This window comes from Idiotropiscis lumnitzeri, chromosome 16 (assembly GCF_059441095.1).
Source record: "Idiotropiscis lumnitzeri isolate Australia: NSW breed Sydney's pygmy pipehorse chromosome 16, RoL_Ilum_1.0, whole genome shotgun sequence".
NCBI classification, from domain to species: Eukaryota; Metazoa; Chordata; class Actinopteri; order Syngnathiformes; family Syngnathidae; genus Idiotropiscis; species Idiotropiscis lumnitzeri.
Genome location: NC_142406.1, coordinates 10328747 through 10342928, shown reverse-complemented (window position 1 = coordinate 10342928; position 14182 = coordinate 10328747). Strand labels below are relative to the sequence as shown.

General features: G+C 42.7%; 3 protein-coding genes across 9 annotated transcripts in view; 1 reads left to right on the top strand and 2 right to left on the bottom strand.

Annotated features, from left to right (window-relative positions):
- Positions 1–128: 128 nt before the first annotated feature.
- Positions 129–2475, bottom strand: LOC148321351 (uncharacterized). Its single transcript, XM_088318570.1, has 4 exons — positions 2410–2475; positions 1732–1810; positions 1439–1651; positions 129–1352 (listed from the first exon to the last, which is right to left on the bottom strand). Exons 1-4 carry the CDS (start codon positions 2461–2463, stop codon positions 955–957), a joined length of 744 nt encoding a protein of 247 aa, XP_088174696.1. The 5' UTR covers positions 2464–2475; the 3' UTR covers positions 129–954.
- A 315-nt stretch (positions 2476–2790) lies between these two features.
- The window catches only part of aste1b (asteroid structure-specific endonuclease 1b), a 32200-nt gene continuing 20808 nt past the window's right edge, over positions 2791–14182 (bottom strand). The window contains exons 1-11 of one of the 5 annotated variants that reach the window (XM_088318566.1): positions 13899–13955; positions 13736–13787; positions 9401–9474; positions 9111–9303; positions 7637–7765; positions 5916–6012; positions 5562–5828; positions 4199–5055; positions 3806–4037; positions 3529–3712; positions 2791–3396 (exon numbers count right to left, since the gene is read on the bottom strand). In XM_088318566.1, coding sequence (XP_088174692.1) covers positions 3111–3396; positions 3529–3712; positions 3806–4037; positions 4199–5055; positions 5562–5828; positions 5916–6012; positions 7637–7690 — 1977 coding nt within the window. In that variant the 5' untranslated portion in view covers positions 7691–7765; positions 9111–9303; positions 9401–9474; positions 13736–13787; positions 13899–13955 and the 3' untranslated portion in view covers positions 2791–3110. Of the gene's footprint in view, positions 3397–3528; positions 3713–3805; positions 4038–4198; positions 5056–5561; positions 5829–5915; positions 6167–6891; positions 7381–7636; positions 7766–9110; positions 9304–9400; positions 9475–13004; positions 13106–13735; positions 13788–13898; positions 13956–14182 lie in introns of those variants that run through there. The other 4 variants (XM_088318565.1, XM_088318567.1, XM_088318563.1 and 1 more) reach the window with 4 other exon arrangements.
- Positions 7142–13380, top strand: smarcc1b (SWI/SNF related BAF chromatin remodeling complex subunit C1b). Of its 3 annotated transcripts, none has more exons than XM_088318561.1 (28): positions 7142–7404; positions 7666–7785; positions 8016–8101; positions 8191–8272; positions 8371–8463; positions 8557–8626; positions 8709–8775; positions 8857–8932; positions 9026–9151; positions 9249–9331; positions 9407–9513; positions 9863–9922; positions 10080–10108; positions 10202–10317; positions 10408–10479; positions 10554–10667; positions 10748–10901; positions 11034–11144; positions 11229–11288; positions 11370–11628; positions 11700–11765; positions 11835–11881; positions 11954–12047; positions 12133–12272; positions 12370–12504; positions 12596–12728; positions 12903–12989; positions 13071–13380. In XM_088318561.1, exons 1-28 carry the CDS (start codon positions 7237–7239, stop codon positions 13136–13138), a joined length of 2823 nt encoding a protein of 940 aa, XP_088174687.1. In that variant the 5' UTR covers positions 7142–7236; the 3' UTR covers positions 13139–13380. The 3 variants fall into 3 exon arrangements, with proteins under 3 accessions (XP_088174687.1, XP_088174688.1, XP_088174686.1); XM_088318562.1 differs by having other exon boundaries at positions 8706–8775; positions 12903–12983; XM_088318560.1 differs by having other exon boundaries at positions 8706–8775.

Sequence of the window (14182 nt, the reverse complement as noted above, 5' to 3'; positions counted from 1 at the left end):
TGCACAATACATTATGGGTGTCTTCTGCCTCCTAGTGGTGATGAGTGGAAGTGCATAACCATATTAAATTGCAGACGTCCGTAAGTGCAGCATTCGTTCCGTTTATTATAAGATGCGTGATACAAGAGTTACAGGTATGTAGAGATCGATTTTGACGGTCTATTATTACTTTGTATGTGCTTGCGGCCTTGGATACAATTTTAGTTTGTTAATCGACCATTCCTTTCACACAAAAAATATATGTATCAAATCTCTCCACATTTAAATTAAAGGAAAGGCATTAATGTTTTTTAAATGAGAAAAAATAGCACTCTATAATATAATTCTGTATAAGCCTACAGCAATGATAAATAGAATTAAAAGTAATAAAAACATTTTCGTCACACTTTCTTTTTCAAAGCACATTGTGCTGCTCATTCTAGTGCATGCACCTTGGCCAGCTAGACAGACGGACACACAAAGAAACTGTTCTAGAGACTTAGCTTCCTCTCTGGACTCAATTCGACAGCAAATATGCCTGTTAGTATTGTTATATTGTGAGTCTACATGTGTTGCTTCACCATTAGTGTTCAAATATCCATTGCTTTAAGGCTAATTCCTTTAGCCCATGTCCCGATGGAGTTTCCCATTGCATGTTAAAATTAAAGCAGTGGTGGCAATATTTTATTTATTAATTTATTTTTTTAATTCTCATTGTTTTACATTTAGTTTGATGGTAACCTTCAGCTGCGAGTGGCAATAACCACCTTGGAGGCTGTTTTTGAGAAACTAATTATAGCTTCCAAATTGCTACTTGTTTAAAAGTGAGTTGAGTCACCTGCCAGTTTGTATCTTGAGTAACACGCACAGGAAAGTCACGTGACTCATAGCTCAAGGCACCACTGTCGAGCTTATATACAACATGACTTTTATGAAGGTGATGTTCTGTGGATTCAATTAAAAAATGTGAAAGAACTACAGAGGAGCACCTGCTATTTGAGCTGCCTCGGTGAGGACCTCTTCAGCGCGTTGTCTGTATTGCACTGACAACTCCTTCGCCCTCCTTACTTCCTTCATGTTCTTCTCCAGATTCTCATGAAGTCTTCCTTGCTCCTGGTAAGTCTCTGCGACCTTCTTCACCTGTTCAGCAATTTTAACCTTGCTCCGGAGTAGCCAGCCAATCAGCTCTTGAAGGATGGTACCTTTAGACACGACGGCCTTGGTGTTCTCAGAAATGCACTTCAGCTCTTCTTGAGCTGATCGCAGAGCGGGAGGAACCAAAGACTCATTATCTGCTCCTTCTGAATCCACGGGAACAACAGAGAGGGAGAAGTCGTAGCCCTTCATCCTTAGTGAGACCTCATATTTGTCCCCTTGAAGACCAATGAGAGGAATTTGAACAGAAAAGGCCTCATTGAAATTCTTAAATCATAATTTGATTTCTCCTAAAGCCACTCACGGTGTTCTTCTTTGATCTTGCCCACGCATTTAGATAGAATCAGATGATCATCGTGTGTACAGCCACAATTCTTTTGCAGGTTTCTGACATGCCGAACCATGGTCTCATATCGTTCTTGAAGCTCGTTGAAGGTCTCGGCCACATCGGAAAACCTCAAATCCAATTCCGGCACGCATACTCGCCTCATCATCAACTTGCCAGTCTGCTGCACATCTGGCAAAATATAAATAAATCACTAAACCACACAGATTAACTCATGACATGCCATCGATTCAGAACTAGGGATGACATACCACTGTGTACTGGTCGTGTTAGCCGAGCAGATTCAGCTCCATTTAGTTCAGGTGGGCGGGGCTGCAGGAGAGGCTGCCTCTGATGATGCAAATCATATTTACATTTTGAATTGAACCTCGATTTAACCCGATCGATTTTGCAAGCGACACCTGGCCAAGATAGCTGCATGAAATTTAGGACAATAACAATATTAAAACAAATAATAAAGAACTATGAACGGCGCTCAATTAATGAATTCACAACATAATTAATCGAATGAGGCTTTCATCGGCGGCCAAAGAGGCAAGTTCTTTTTGAAGACTTTTCCAAGAAAATGGAGCAGAAATCCTTTTAATGGATTTGTTGAATTTGAATTAAATTGTGCTTGTTAAAATCCCTCAGAAGGGAGAATCAATTCAATGTCCACTCAGGTGTCGCACGACACACAGACACAACCAGATCACACACATGCTTGCATGCAAGGAGGGGTCAGCGCCTTGCTCAAGGGCACATCGACAGCGGTTATCAACAAATCTGACCCAGCGAGATAAGTTTATTGAATTATCTAAACGCTTATTTCGAAAGAAACATTGTACCTCTTGTGCAGCTAAATGTGAAACATTTCCCTGAAAGCTCACAGCCGACTCAATTACATTCCTTTGACAATACACGGCAAGTGCATGGAATTCAACACATACCTCGTTGTCGGAGTTTTCATTTGCAAAGCAGCAAGTGCAGAGGCACCGGAACATTTTCTGTAACTCGTGCGTCCCACAAAGAGTTTTCGTGTCAACGACTTCAGACAATAGCCCACATTCCACATGACGTCAGCGTCATACGACTCTTGAAATCTTTTCTTATCTTTTTTATTATCGTGGTCAGGCGTGTCCACACACAGTATTTAAGTAGAAAATGCAACTCTCTGCACGATTTGACGATATTTGTAATACTTAAATTTACTGTACAATATATTCAAATGTACTCATTTTGTTGTTTGTAATAAACAAATAATGATGCAATATGCTGAATTAGTTTGAATTATTTTAATTGCTCTCCTTCTGTTACGTTTTAAATGTGAAATGTGTATGAATGGTCACGTTTTATTGCATACATTGCAGATAAAAAAAATAAAAAATAAAAATACACAGGCATTGCATTACAATACATAGTCCATGTCATAAAACATGCTTCAGTTAGAAATGTTAAGAACCTGATAATAAAAATTGATAATATTCTATGCCATAGCGGAGTTTGAAGCGACAACCACAAATGTTATCAAAAGGCTGGAATTGAAATCTAATTAATGCTGAAATTACGGCGTTGCTTAGCATTTTTTGAAATGACATGAAATATGCTCCCGTCCATTTGGTCACATGTAAGTCTTCACGTCAATCTTGTCTTACCAATTGATATCTAAAACCGCAAAGCGGTTGCTCATCGCGTCAGTCCCTTGCCTCCCTCGTCCTCTCCTTCCTCCGATGGCTCCTCGCCCTCTTCTCCCCCGCTCGCAGCCTCGCCCCGTGCGCACTCTCACTGAAGAAGTCTGAGGCTTGGAGGTGCAGTTCATCACGGTGTGTAGCAGGAGCGTGTAAACATCGTGAGAAAACTTGGGAAGCATGTGATCTATTGAGCCACCTTTTTTAAGAAGGTTGAGAACGCCGTGCACCATGGTACCGCTGAACAAACTAATCGAAAAAGGAGAGTTATAGTTAGAAGGTGATAGTCCACTGCTTCATCCAAAAGTCCAATATGCCCAACTTTTTGTGAGAAGTATAAAAAGTCGGAAAATGCAAACAGTGCATTATATTTTCTCTTACTGTGAGAAGCGGACTTCATTCACTGGGATCAACAATAGCTGATTCAGACACTGCGCACTCCAGAGGCAGGCCTGCCATTGGCTGAAACTGTGAGCCGCAGCGACATCCATGCCTTGTCTCGAAGACAGACGAATTTGATCCAGCTGACGAATTAAAGAGCGCTCGGGCCAATTATCCGTTTGGACTGGAATTGTGGACCAGAAAATTGATGAGGAAGGACAGGTTTTTCTTTAAGCTTTTCGAATAATAGTTCGGAAATGTACATTGTGCAACTAACCGGAATTTGGGTAGCATACAACTCCACTCTGCTGCATCAAAATCAGCTCTCCATAAACCATTCCTACGATCAAGGCCTGGAGCTGAAGCTGCGAAGGCTTTGGTACAGCCTCCTGCAGCCAGAAGCTTGTCACTGCAACGGGCAGCTGCATGTTGGGAGGAACGCGGGACAAATGAGCCGGATTGACCCGCAAGACTTCAAACAGCGCATTACGACGAATCTCCCGGGGGACCTGCATAATTGAAAGGACAAGTAACAGACCTGTCATCAGCTGTATTTCTTTTGGGATTTAATTATTTAAAGACATACTGTACAGTGGTTAGAAAAAGTTGGCAAGCACTTGAAATGGAAAAATGCTCAAGAGTTCCACGAGGTTAAATCAGGCATAATTACCTCACTGAGAGTATTCACATGGAAATGTGATTTTAGCCGCTGTGCCTGCACTTGGTTTCTCTTCAAGTTGAGGTTAAGACGACCAAACTCCTCCACATATACGGGGGCGGCGGCTTGATCTTTTCCACTCCGTTGAGGTAATTGACCTCCCCCGTGCGCTTGGGCCCATTGAGCGCTCTCGCCTCTCTGGGCGCTGACAGGATTGCATTGCATTTGTTTCCCTTCGAGCAGTAATATCCCATATATAGCCTGGCGTATCGCTGTGGCGCAACAGTGGCTGCTCGCTTGCCTGCTGTTCTCCACCTGTGGATTGAGGAGCACCCTGCGCATAACCAAAGCATCAATCACTAAGGAAGGCAAAAGTCCTTCTGTGACAGCTAATGACAAGCACTTGGGCAATGTCTTATTATGCCCTTCCGGGACCTTGCGATCAGTGTACCAACACGTCAACGGGCTTTGAGGGGTCACATGATACTCCTTCATAAGCGCCATTAACTGTGAACTGAGCCCACCGCTGCTTTTCGCTCCCATGAGCCTCGTCACTTCCGCCAGGGCCTGCACTGAGCTTGGGAAAGACGACAGCCATCGAAGCAGGGCGTCAATACGGGAAGAAGGCGATTTACTGTTCGCCCGGCCGCCAGGTGTTCTATTGATCATATGAAGGAGTCTTTCAGCCTCTTTTGGAGTGGCGTAATCATTACCAGCCAGTACAGCACAGAGGGGCAGTAACTCCGGATTCAATCCCCCGTAAAAACGGCAGAGACCCTGAGTGGTGTAGCACCGAGCTGGGATGTAGCGGTGAGAGGCTTTCCCGTTGAGGTTGGTCCAGTTGAAAAATTGCATTGGCAGGTATCCACCTATGATCAGAAAGAAAACACAAAAACAAATCTTTATCATCTAATAAAATATATTCTGTGCCGTGAAAAAGTATTTACCACTTTCCGATGTTTGCTATATATATATATATTTTTTTTTAGCTGTAAGTACAAAATAATCACTGAGTGCACTGGAAATGGCTTTGAAGCATTTTCTGGAGTGGTTTTCATAACTTTTGCATTTTTTCTTGTCGCATGTCGGTACCACCACAAACCTCTGTAATTTTTTTTACCACCAGGGCATGACCTACTTTTTCTGACCCACCGGTTGAGAATCACTGTCCTAACCTATTTCGATAATATTTAAGTGGTTTACAGAGTCAACAAATCTAGCAGCTATCAAGGCCTGGGGCGTGGCGAGTAGAAGTGGTTAATCGGTTAACTTGTAATTTTATATGGGTGTGTTAATACAAAACAAACTGAAATCAGAAAGTGGGAGAAGTACTTTTACACAGCATTGTATTTCTTTATATCCAAGTCCTATATACCTGGAAGGTCAAAAATAAAAAAATCACTGTCGTTGCTCAGAACTGGGCACCTCCATTGGTGAGCCAAACAAGCAATGTCCCAGTCAGCCTCAGCAAGACACTGGACCACGGAGACCTTCTTCTGGTTTAGGACCTCAATGAAGACCTGCCTTGTGAGGATGGGGAGAACCGAGCCATTGCGACCGTGAGACATATTGTCAGCTTCCTTGATTTTGGATTGCAGACGCTGCTGCAGCGTGCCAAACTTCTTGTTGCTGGGGTCAATCCCTGAAAAGAGTTATAAGAAACTTTAAGAACTATATTATAACAGGAACAGAAATATAAATAAAGTGTGATTTTAAGTAATGCAATTACCTCCATCCAGAATGACAAATGGCTCAATATTACAGGCCTGCAAAGCAGAGACGAACTCATGGACGAGGGATGCGAAGGCATCATAATCTCCTCCGTGCTGTCGGTCCAAACCGTGTTTCAAGTAGAGATTGAAATACAAACTGCTGCCGTCGATAATCAGACGACTGTCTTTGAGTTTCATATCAAAAAGGAAATGTCGGTTTCCTTCCACAAAGGTAGTCAGGCCATGAACGCCCATGTGATGGCAGGCTCTGGAAAGACAAGGATTGAAAGTATACAGTGGGTGGAAAAAGTCTACACACCCCTGTTCAAATGCCACATTTTTACAATATATTAAAAAGAAATCTAAACTTTTTCCACCATAAATATGACCAATAACATGTATATGAAACACGGGCTTATATACACAGATGGTGTAATATTGGACAATCACCTTTCTGGGACTGTTCATTCCTGTATTTGCTGTTTTTAATTACTGAAATTGTCAGCCAATTGGAAAAGAGGTATTAAGTTGTTTTTGTTTTACTCTAGGTTTTTCTATATAACAAAAACTGAATTTCTCCAAAACCCATATGGGATTTTAAATCTTTGTTGTCCTCGGGTGACGGTGTCATTACAACCTGAAGCTGCATTTTTGACAGACTGTCAATTTTGGGAAGTTCCACGTTGCTACTTTACGTGCTACTTGTGAGAAAACGCATTGATTGAAAAAGCAAATGAATGGAATGATTTGTGGAGATTAATACAAAACAATATGGGACCAGTTTGGTCCATAATTTGCACATCACAACGGGACTTGATTTAAATCGTAAGCACCTTGTACGTGCAAATATATGAATTACATTACTAATTACTTCTATCGTTTGTGTCTCAACATTGTTTACAATCGTTGCTTAAACTGTACTCTTGCAAGAATGGAGAATTTTGAGCAAAACAATCCAACTGTTTTCCTTTCTTCCCAAGTAATATTTCGTACCTTGACCTCCGTGAGCTGAATCTGCAAATTCACGCTTTTCTTGCAAAGAATGACAACTCCAGAGCTGTTTATCGAGTCTACTTTAAAGCTTGACTTTTTTCCTTGCGTTGTATTTTCCTGGCTCACATTTGACGCCTCTCCCTTTTCTTCTATTTCCCCTTCCTGGTTTGGTTGATGGTGCTCATTATCGCTCTCTAGCGGACAAACAGCAACATTACTTCTTTTTTTTTTTACGTAGACACGCGTCGATCTGTCATCTCGCGACAGAACGCGAGATTCCCAAAGCTAGTATGCGCTAGCCAGTTTTGTTCTGCCGTTTCATAATAATCAGTGTTTATTCTCGCTATGTCCGGAGCAACGAACGTTGAATTTCCAGGGACAAGTCAGACCAGCTCCGGGTTCGCCGCACATCGGAAAAAAGACGGCAGTCCGTCAGCTTGGTTTTGGGAGAGCCCCGACATATTACCACAGCTGGAGCTAGTGCGCCAGTGGATCGGGAAGCACTACAAAAAGGTAGCTAGCTCGATGCTTAAAAAGCTAGTCACCGCCTTCCTGCGGATTGTAAACAGACATCCCTGAGGGGTTAACGTTTGCATTGTCATTTTTTGACATTAAACATCACTGAAATTGCACATATGCATTGAAATCAAATGTAGCATCTCACCTACTCATTGTAATAATTTTAACTGTTGGTCTGAATAATTTTGGAATATGCACCACCGTGATTGTCAATCAGCAAGCCCACCTCATATTCAGGAAATCTCTTTTGTGTAGTCTGTGTTGGTGGATGCTCCATCATGTCAGGCACTGGCTGCTATGACGCTGCAGCTCCTGCAGTTTCAAGAGGATGCATTCGGCAGACGAGTTCCAAATCCTGCCCGTAAAAAAATACCGGTATGGCTCTTTACCTTTTCTGCATTTATACAAAACAACATACACTGATCATAATCACGGTCTAAAATCTGCATTCTATAACTCATGACACCACCAGAGAGGCAAGAAACGTATTTAACTGAAATACTGTGTGATGATGCTTGTGTCTTGATGTGATCACAAATTCACTCACACCATCTGAACATATGAACAAATAAAAAGCACTGACGGAGGTATATTTAACTTTCTAGACACAATGTTTCATGGACTTGCGGCCAGGAGGTGGACTCTGTCACATCCTCGGTTCAGCTTACAAATTCAAATCGGAGCAAGGCTGGTGAGTCACAAGCATACCCCAAAGCAGTCTTTGCTTATGTGTGATTATAATACATTACTGGACCTTCCCTTCATTCTCTATTTTCACAGGCGACGGTTTGACTTGCAAAATCCATCAAGGAGTGATAGGAATGTTGAAATGTTTGATATGATTGAAAGAACACTATTACAGGTAATGACACACTTATAAACAGAATTGTCCTAAGAAGCAATGAATGTGAATGTTTTTTGTTTTTTTTTTAATTTATTTTTGTGTGTGTGTGTCAACAGCATAACTGTATGTCACATCCAGTGGTTTATCTGGACCCTTCACTGGATCCGGAGCTGGCTAGCAGAATTAGCGGCGTCGTTACAAAGCACCAGGTAACGCTGTACATTTGAACAATAAATTTAAGCGCCTCCTACTTTTGAGCTCCTGTAAATGTCGGTACTACGGATTTGCTTTACTCCATGCAGGGCACACTTAGTGTGGACAGAAGCCTTGCCAGCCACCACGTATATCCACTGCCCTCATCCACAGAGGAAGGTGGGTAAAAATATCTGTATGTAATAACTAATTAGTACACAGTGAGGACTGAATTTGATTTGAAGTTTTTGCGTTCCAGAAGATTGGATTCGGCCCGTCATGCGAAAACAAAACCATATCCTGGTGCATTGGGCCATGCACCCTGACAGGTATGAGACGTACACACGTGAGCACGCATTAGATTCTCACCCAATAACTTTAACCATTATTTTTTTCCCCCATCATTCTAGTTATGACAGCTGGTTGCCCTCGACTGATGTCAGTGGAGATGTTGAGGAGCCTCCTCATGTCGAGAAACCGTGGCGGGTGAGCACACATGATAGTTTTTCCAAGTGTCAGCCCTGTTTGCAAACTATCTACAGTATTACAATTTTTTGGGGATGTGTCTGTGTGCTGCAGGTCCACGCTGGCTATGTTCTGGACACGGACGTTTTCAATGAGTGGATGAACGAGGAAGACTATTGCGTGAATGAAGGGAACGTGCCTGTTGTTTTCCGACAGCGCGTCCACGTACGAGAAGATCAGGTCTGTTGTATTTTTTTGCCCGCTTGATGGCCAATGGCTAAGCATGAGAAGATTTTTTTGTTTGTTTGTTTTTTACAATTCTTCAACTTTGTGCCAGGATGTGAAGTCCACTCCCTTCAAGAAGAGAAGACGCTCTCCTTCTCCCTTGTCCTCTGAAGCAAGGAAGAAAGGAAAGAAGGGGTTTGTTCAAATGAAATCCTGCACGGTGGTGTTGTTCTGTACTTTCATGAGTAACTGGTGGATATTTACATGAAGGAGGCGACGCGGACAGCAAGAGGATGAGCCAGAGGAGGACTTGACCAAAGAAATGGAGAACCCCACTCCTGTTCCAAACATGGAGGAGATCATATTACCCAAGATTGGTAAAATACAGCGTCAAGTTTTACATGTGGAGAAAAACATTCATGTTGTAATTTTTGCATGTGTTTTTTTTTGCATACTTTTTTCCTTAAAAAAAAAAAAGCCAAACTCCATTATTTTGACATTTGGGTTATTTTTCTGCTTTACTTAAAAACCAACGAAGAAAAAAAATGCAGCTTTCTATTTGCTGTTGAATGACTTTTTTTTTTCTTGAAATGATCCACAATTACATTATTGTATTTTAAACTTTTTTTTTGTCATCACAGAAGTCATGATAATACGAACTGAGCTAACAATCCATTGTGTCCAAGTCATGTTGATTTTATTTTATTGATGTTCTGTCGTTTTCAGTCAACTTCAAAAAGGACAGCGAGAATACGCCTGTCAAAGGAGGGATCATGGCTGACCTGGGTAAATGTACCCCTTAAAATAAAATTACCGCATAATAGTTCGATATTTGCAATGGATGCTTTGCAATTGCTCTCATTAGAATTGTTGGATTTTTTATTTTTTTTATTTGTTCTTCTGCCATTTTTATGCGATTGGCCATTTTTTATTTCTGTTTTAGATGACCAGGAAGATGATTTTCCAGGAAGGGTAATTTATGATCTATTTTTTTTCTCCTGCAAGTGCAAATATTGGAATTGGATGTTAACCAGTTGTGTTTGTGCAATGTGGATTCTAAACCAGGACGACGAGGAGGGAAGAGTGGAGATCCCTCGCCTATTAGAAGGAGAGGACAACATCACTGAACAAACCCATCACATCATAATACCAAGTTACACATCTTGGTTCAATAACAACAGGTGACAAAATATGTCGGAATGCATCCTAATAGTCTATTCCGTTTTGATTTGGACATTCTACTGCATTAACGCCGAATCTCTATTTGTCAGCATCCACTCAATAGAGAAACGAGCCATGCCTGAATTCTTCAACGGAAAGAACAAGTCCAAATCACCGGAAGTGTGAGTGACCCAAACACTGTCAAGCACTGTAAAGTCAAATTTGTTAACAGTATACTCCGTCTTGTACATTCCAGCTACCTGGCCTATCGTAATTTCATGGTGGACACGTACCGGCTGAACCCGCAGGAATACCTCAGTTCAACCTCCTGCCGGCGGAATCTCACTGGAGATGTTTGTTCCATTTTGAGGTAGACGATTATGTTCATGCATTTCGCGTGTGCGCTCTTCAAAGTCCGTCAAAAATGATTCTGGCGCTCTTTGTGTTCAGGGTGCATGCGTTTTTAGAGCAGTGGGGTTTGGTAAACTACCAGGTGGACGCGGAGAGCAGACCGCTCCCCATGGGACCGCCTCCCACGCCTCATTTTAACGTACTGGCAGACACACCAAATGGGCTGGCACCCTTACAACACAAACCACTGCAGGTATGTGCACAATTCACCGCGCAGCATAATTCATTCCAAAATGTTTTTTAAAACAGAAGTCACGTGTGCGCAATATTCGTTCTAAGATATCGTAGTTGACAGTGCAAAATTATTTCGAATACACTGTCGCAGGTGACGGCGTCACAGCACATGTTGTGCTTCCCAGAAAAGAGCAGAGAGAAACCGTCGGATTGCCAGAATTTCGGATTGCGCATGGACGTTTACACCAAGAAACACCCAAAGGTGTTACTTCATGTTACCCGATATGTTTTATTATTATCTCTTTTCATCGTCTAACGTTTGCTTTTGTTCTTTTGCATTTGTTAGACAAAAGGCGCTTGTGCAGGACGGGAATGGACGGAGCAAGAGACACTTTTGTTGTTAGAAGTAATTATCCAGTTCTTTGTTCTGAATCGTAATGTAACGGCGGCGTGTCTGTGGTTCAACTTGTTTTCCGGGTTTTCTCAGGCCTTGGAGGTCTACAGAGACGACTGGAATAAAGTATCGGAGCACGTGGGCTCCAGGACGCAGGATGACTGCATCCTCCACTTCCTCCGTCTTCCCATAGAGGACCCGTATCTCGAGGATTCGTCCGCCTCGCTCGGCCCGCTGGCGTACCAGCCCGTTCCCTTCAGCCAATCAGAGAACCCCGTGATGAGCACTGTGGCTTTCCTGGCCTCGGTGGTGGATCCGCGCGTCGCGTCGGCTGCTGCGAAGGCTGCACTGGGTGAGGGGACGCGCCACAACTCCTTTGTGTGGTTTTAACTTGCTGTGTCTCAAGATTGAGTTTGTGTGCAGAGGAATTTTCACAAGTCCAGGAAGAGTCTTTGAGTGGAATGACCTGCAATCAACTGAAATCAACTGGTGACACTCTGACGTAAAGTACAATCCACTACAAATGATGTGCGTTCCTAATTTATTTTCACCCCTTAGACTCAATGGATGCTTCACAAGTGCAGATGAACAGCAGTTCCCATCAGGTAGTTGACCAGCAGAGGCACGTTAATTCCACTTCCTGCTGTTGACCGCATGTGTATTTGGTCCTCACGCAGGTCGCCGTCAATGCTGACGGGCTCCTGGTTGAGTCCATAGTGCCCAAAGTGGATGGCGTCAAAAGAGAGAACGCCGAGGAAAGCGACAGAATCGGTACAATATCAGGGCTTTAATCAGGTTTTTATAAAAGATGCTTTGTATTTTATCTGTACTCGAGAAATTCTCAACACTTTCCCAGGCACGGGTAACGAGGACGATGGCATGCAGCGTCAGGAGGGAGAAGGGGATGAGGGCCAAGCAGTGGAGCTGGATCTTGTAGAGAGCACTGTTACCACGGCAGCAGCGGCCGCTTTGGCCTCTGCTGCTACGAAGGCGAAGGTAGAGGGCGTGGTCTCATTTTGAACCCAATCACGAGGAAACATTGGCTGTTCAGTCTTCTTAGCAACTAATTCATCGTCATTTGTTCTTCACGCAGCACTTGGCAGCAGTCGAGGAGCGAAAGATCAAGTCTCTTGTGGCTTTGCTGGTGGAGACGCAAATGAAGAAGCTTGAGATCAAACTGAGGCACTTTGAAGAACTGGAGACTATCATGGACCGCGAGAAAGAAGCTGTGAGTCAATTGTGGAATTTTTTTTTTTCCATCGTGTGCATTTTCACTCTCAGATTTGTGTCCTTAAGATGATTGTTTGCTTGTTGCGCAGTTGGAGCAGCAGCGACAACAGCTTCTTACAGAGAGGCAGTCCTTCCATACTGAGCAGCTCAAACAGGCAGAGATGAAGCTTCACCAGCAGAGGGAGCAACAGAGCCAGCCAGGATTCACAATGCAGCACTCAGGTTAGGACTGGTGTGATTTTTCCTTGATCACTGACCTGCATTTAAAACCTAATTTAATAGCAGCTGCGTGGCATTGGGTTCATTTATTCCCAACACTCTTATCAATAGTTATCTATTGAATCTGAATTGTTCCATCCAAAAATCAATCCCCGTCTCCATTGTGGCTTTCTTCAGGTCAGCCCATGGCCAACCGGATCCCTCCAAGTGGAGGACAAATGCAGCCGATGGCCCCCCGCCACCCCGGAGCACCCAATGGCATGTGTGAGCATTGCTTACTTTGAGGCGCGGGTTGTAACTGCCGTCACCTCCAGCACGTTTTAACCGCCACTTTGGTTGTTACAGATCCGTCCTCGCAGCCCGACGGCATGACAGCAGCTCAGCCCGGCCTTCCGACATCTAGTCACAGCTGAACGGACAGACGCTTCGAGCGTCCGTTAAACTCGACACAAATTCAAGAATGACAGCGTTGATGCTCAAAGAGAAAGCTTCCCGGTAGTCCCATTTGTAGACTGGATGCTGTGTTTATGCGTGTTTGCCGAGTGGCTCATCCGGTTGAGTTCAAAGCATTAAAAAAGTCTGTGAAATAATTGTGTGTACGAGTTGGGGAATCTTTAGATTTATCTTGACTCATTAAAGTTGTTTTTATAAGTTACAGACTCGTCTTCCTGTCTAATTAATAGAAACATGTCGAAACCTTTTTTTTTTCACCCTACACGTCATGGCCCCCAATGACCCAAAAGAAAAAAAAAATCTAATTCAATTTTAGCATAATATTTGGTATTAGAGGTATTAAAGTTAAAAAAAAAAACGCCACGTCAAATTATAACAGAAAAGTTGACTGAAAATCTTAGTTTAGTTTACATATCTGAAGATTTCCAGTCCATGAGAACACTAATGTCGCAGCAGTTCAATATTATATTTTCACAGGCATTATTTTATATGTAGATTTTTTTTTCCCATGTTGATCATATAATAGAATTTAAAGCTGATGTATAAAATGTATTTACCTGCAAGATATTGTGGTAGTCTGAGTATCTGCGTCTCTTCTTGCAACATTGTCTGAAACAAGCAAAACAAAAAAGAAACAGTCATCACTCAAGGGACATATTTGAATACAATCATAAAAAATGCAATATTTATATGGAACATATAAATATATAACTATCATACTTGTGACTGAGTGATTTTCTCTCTCACTCCCTGCACTCTATTGTGATATGATGATGATTAATCGACGAGTTCAATCCAAATGAGCAGGTATGCCGTTATTTATTGGGCAATAAGTATGTACTGTAAATAAAAGTCTCCGCTTCCTCTGGTGGTGCAACATGGCCACACAGAGGGGGGGGGGGGGGATTTGGCCATCCTGCCCACCTCTTACTGTTCATCACGGGAACAGGATGAAATAACCAACATCGCCTGGCATCAAATGAGATGCATTATAGTTGCTTTCT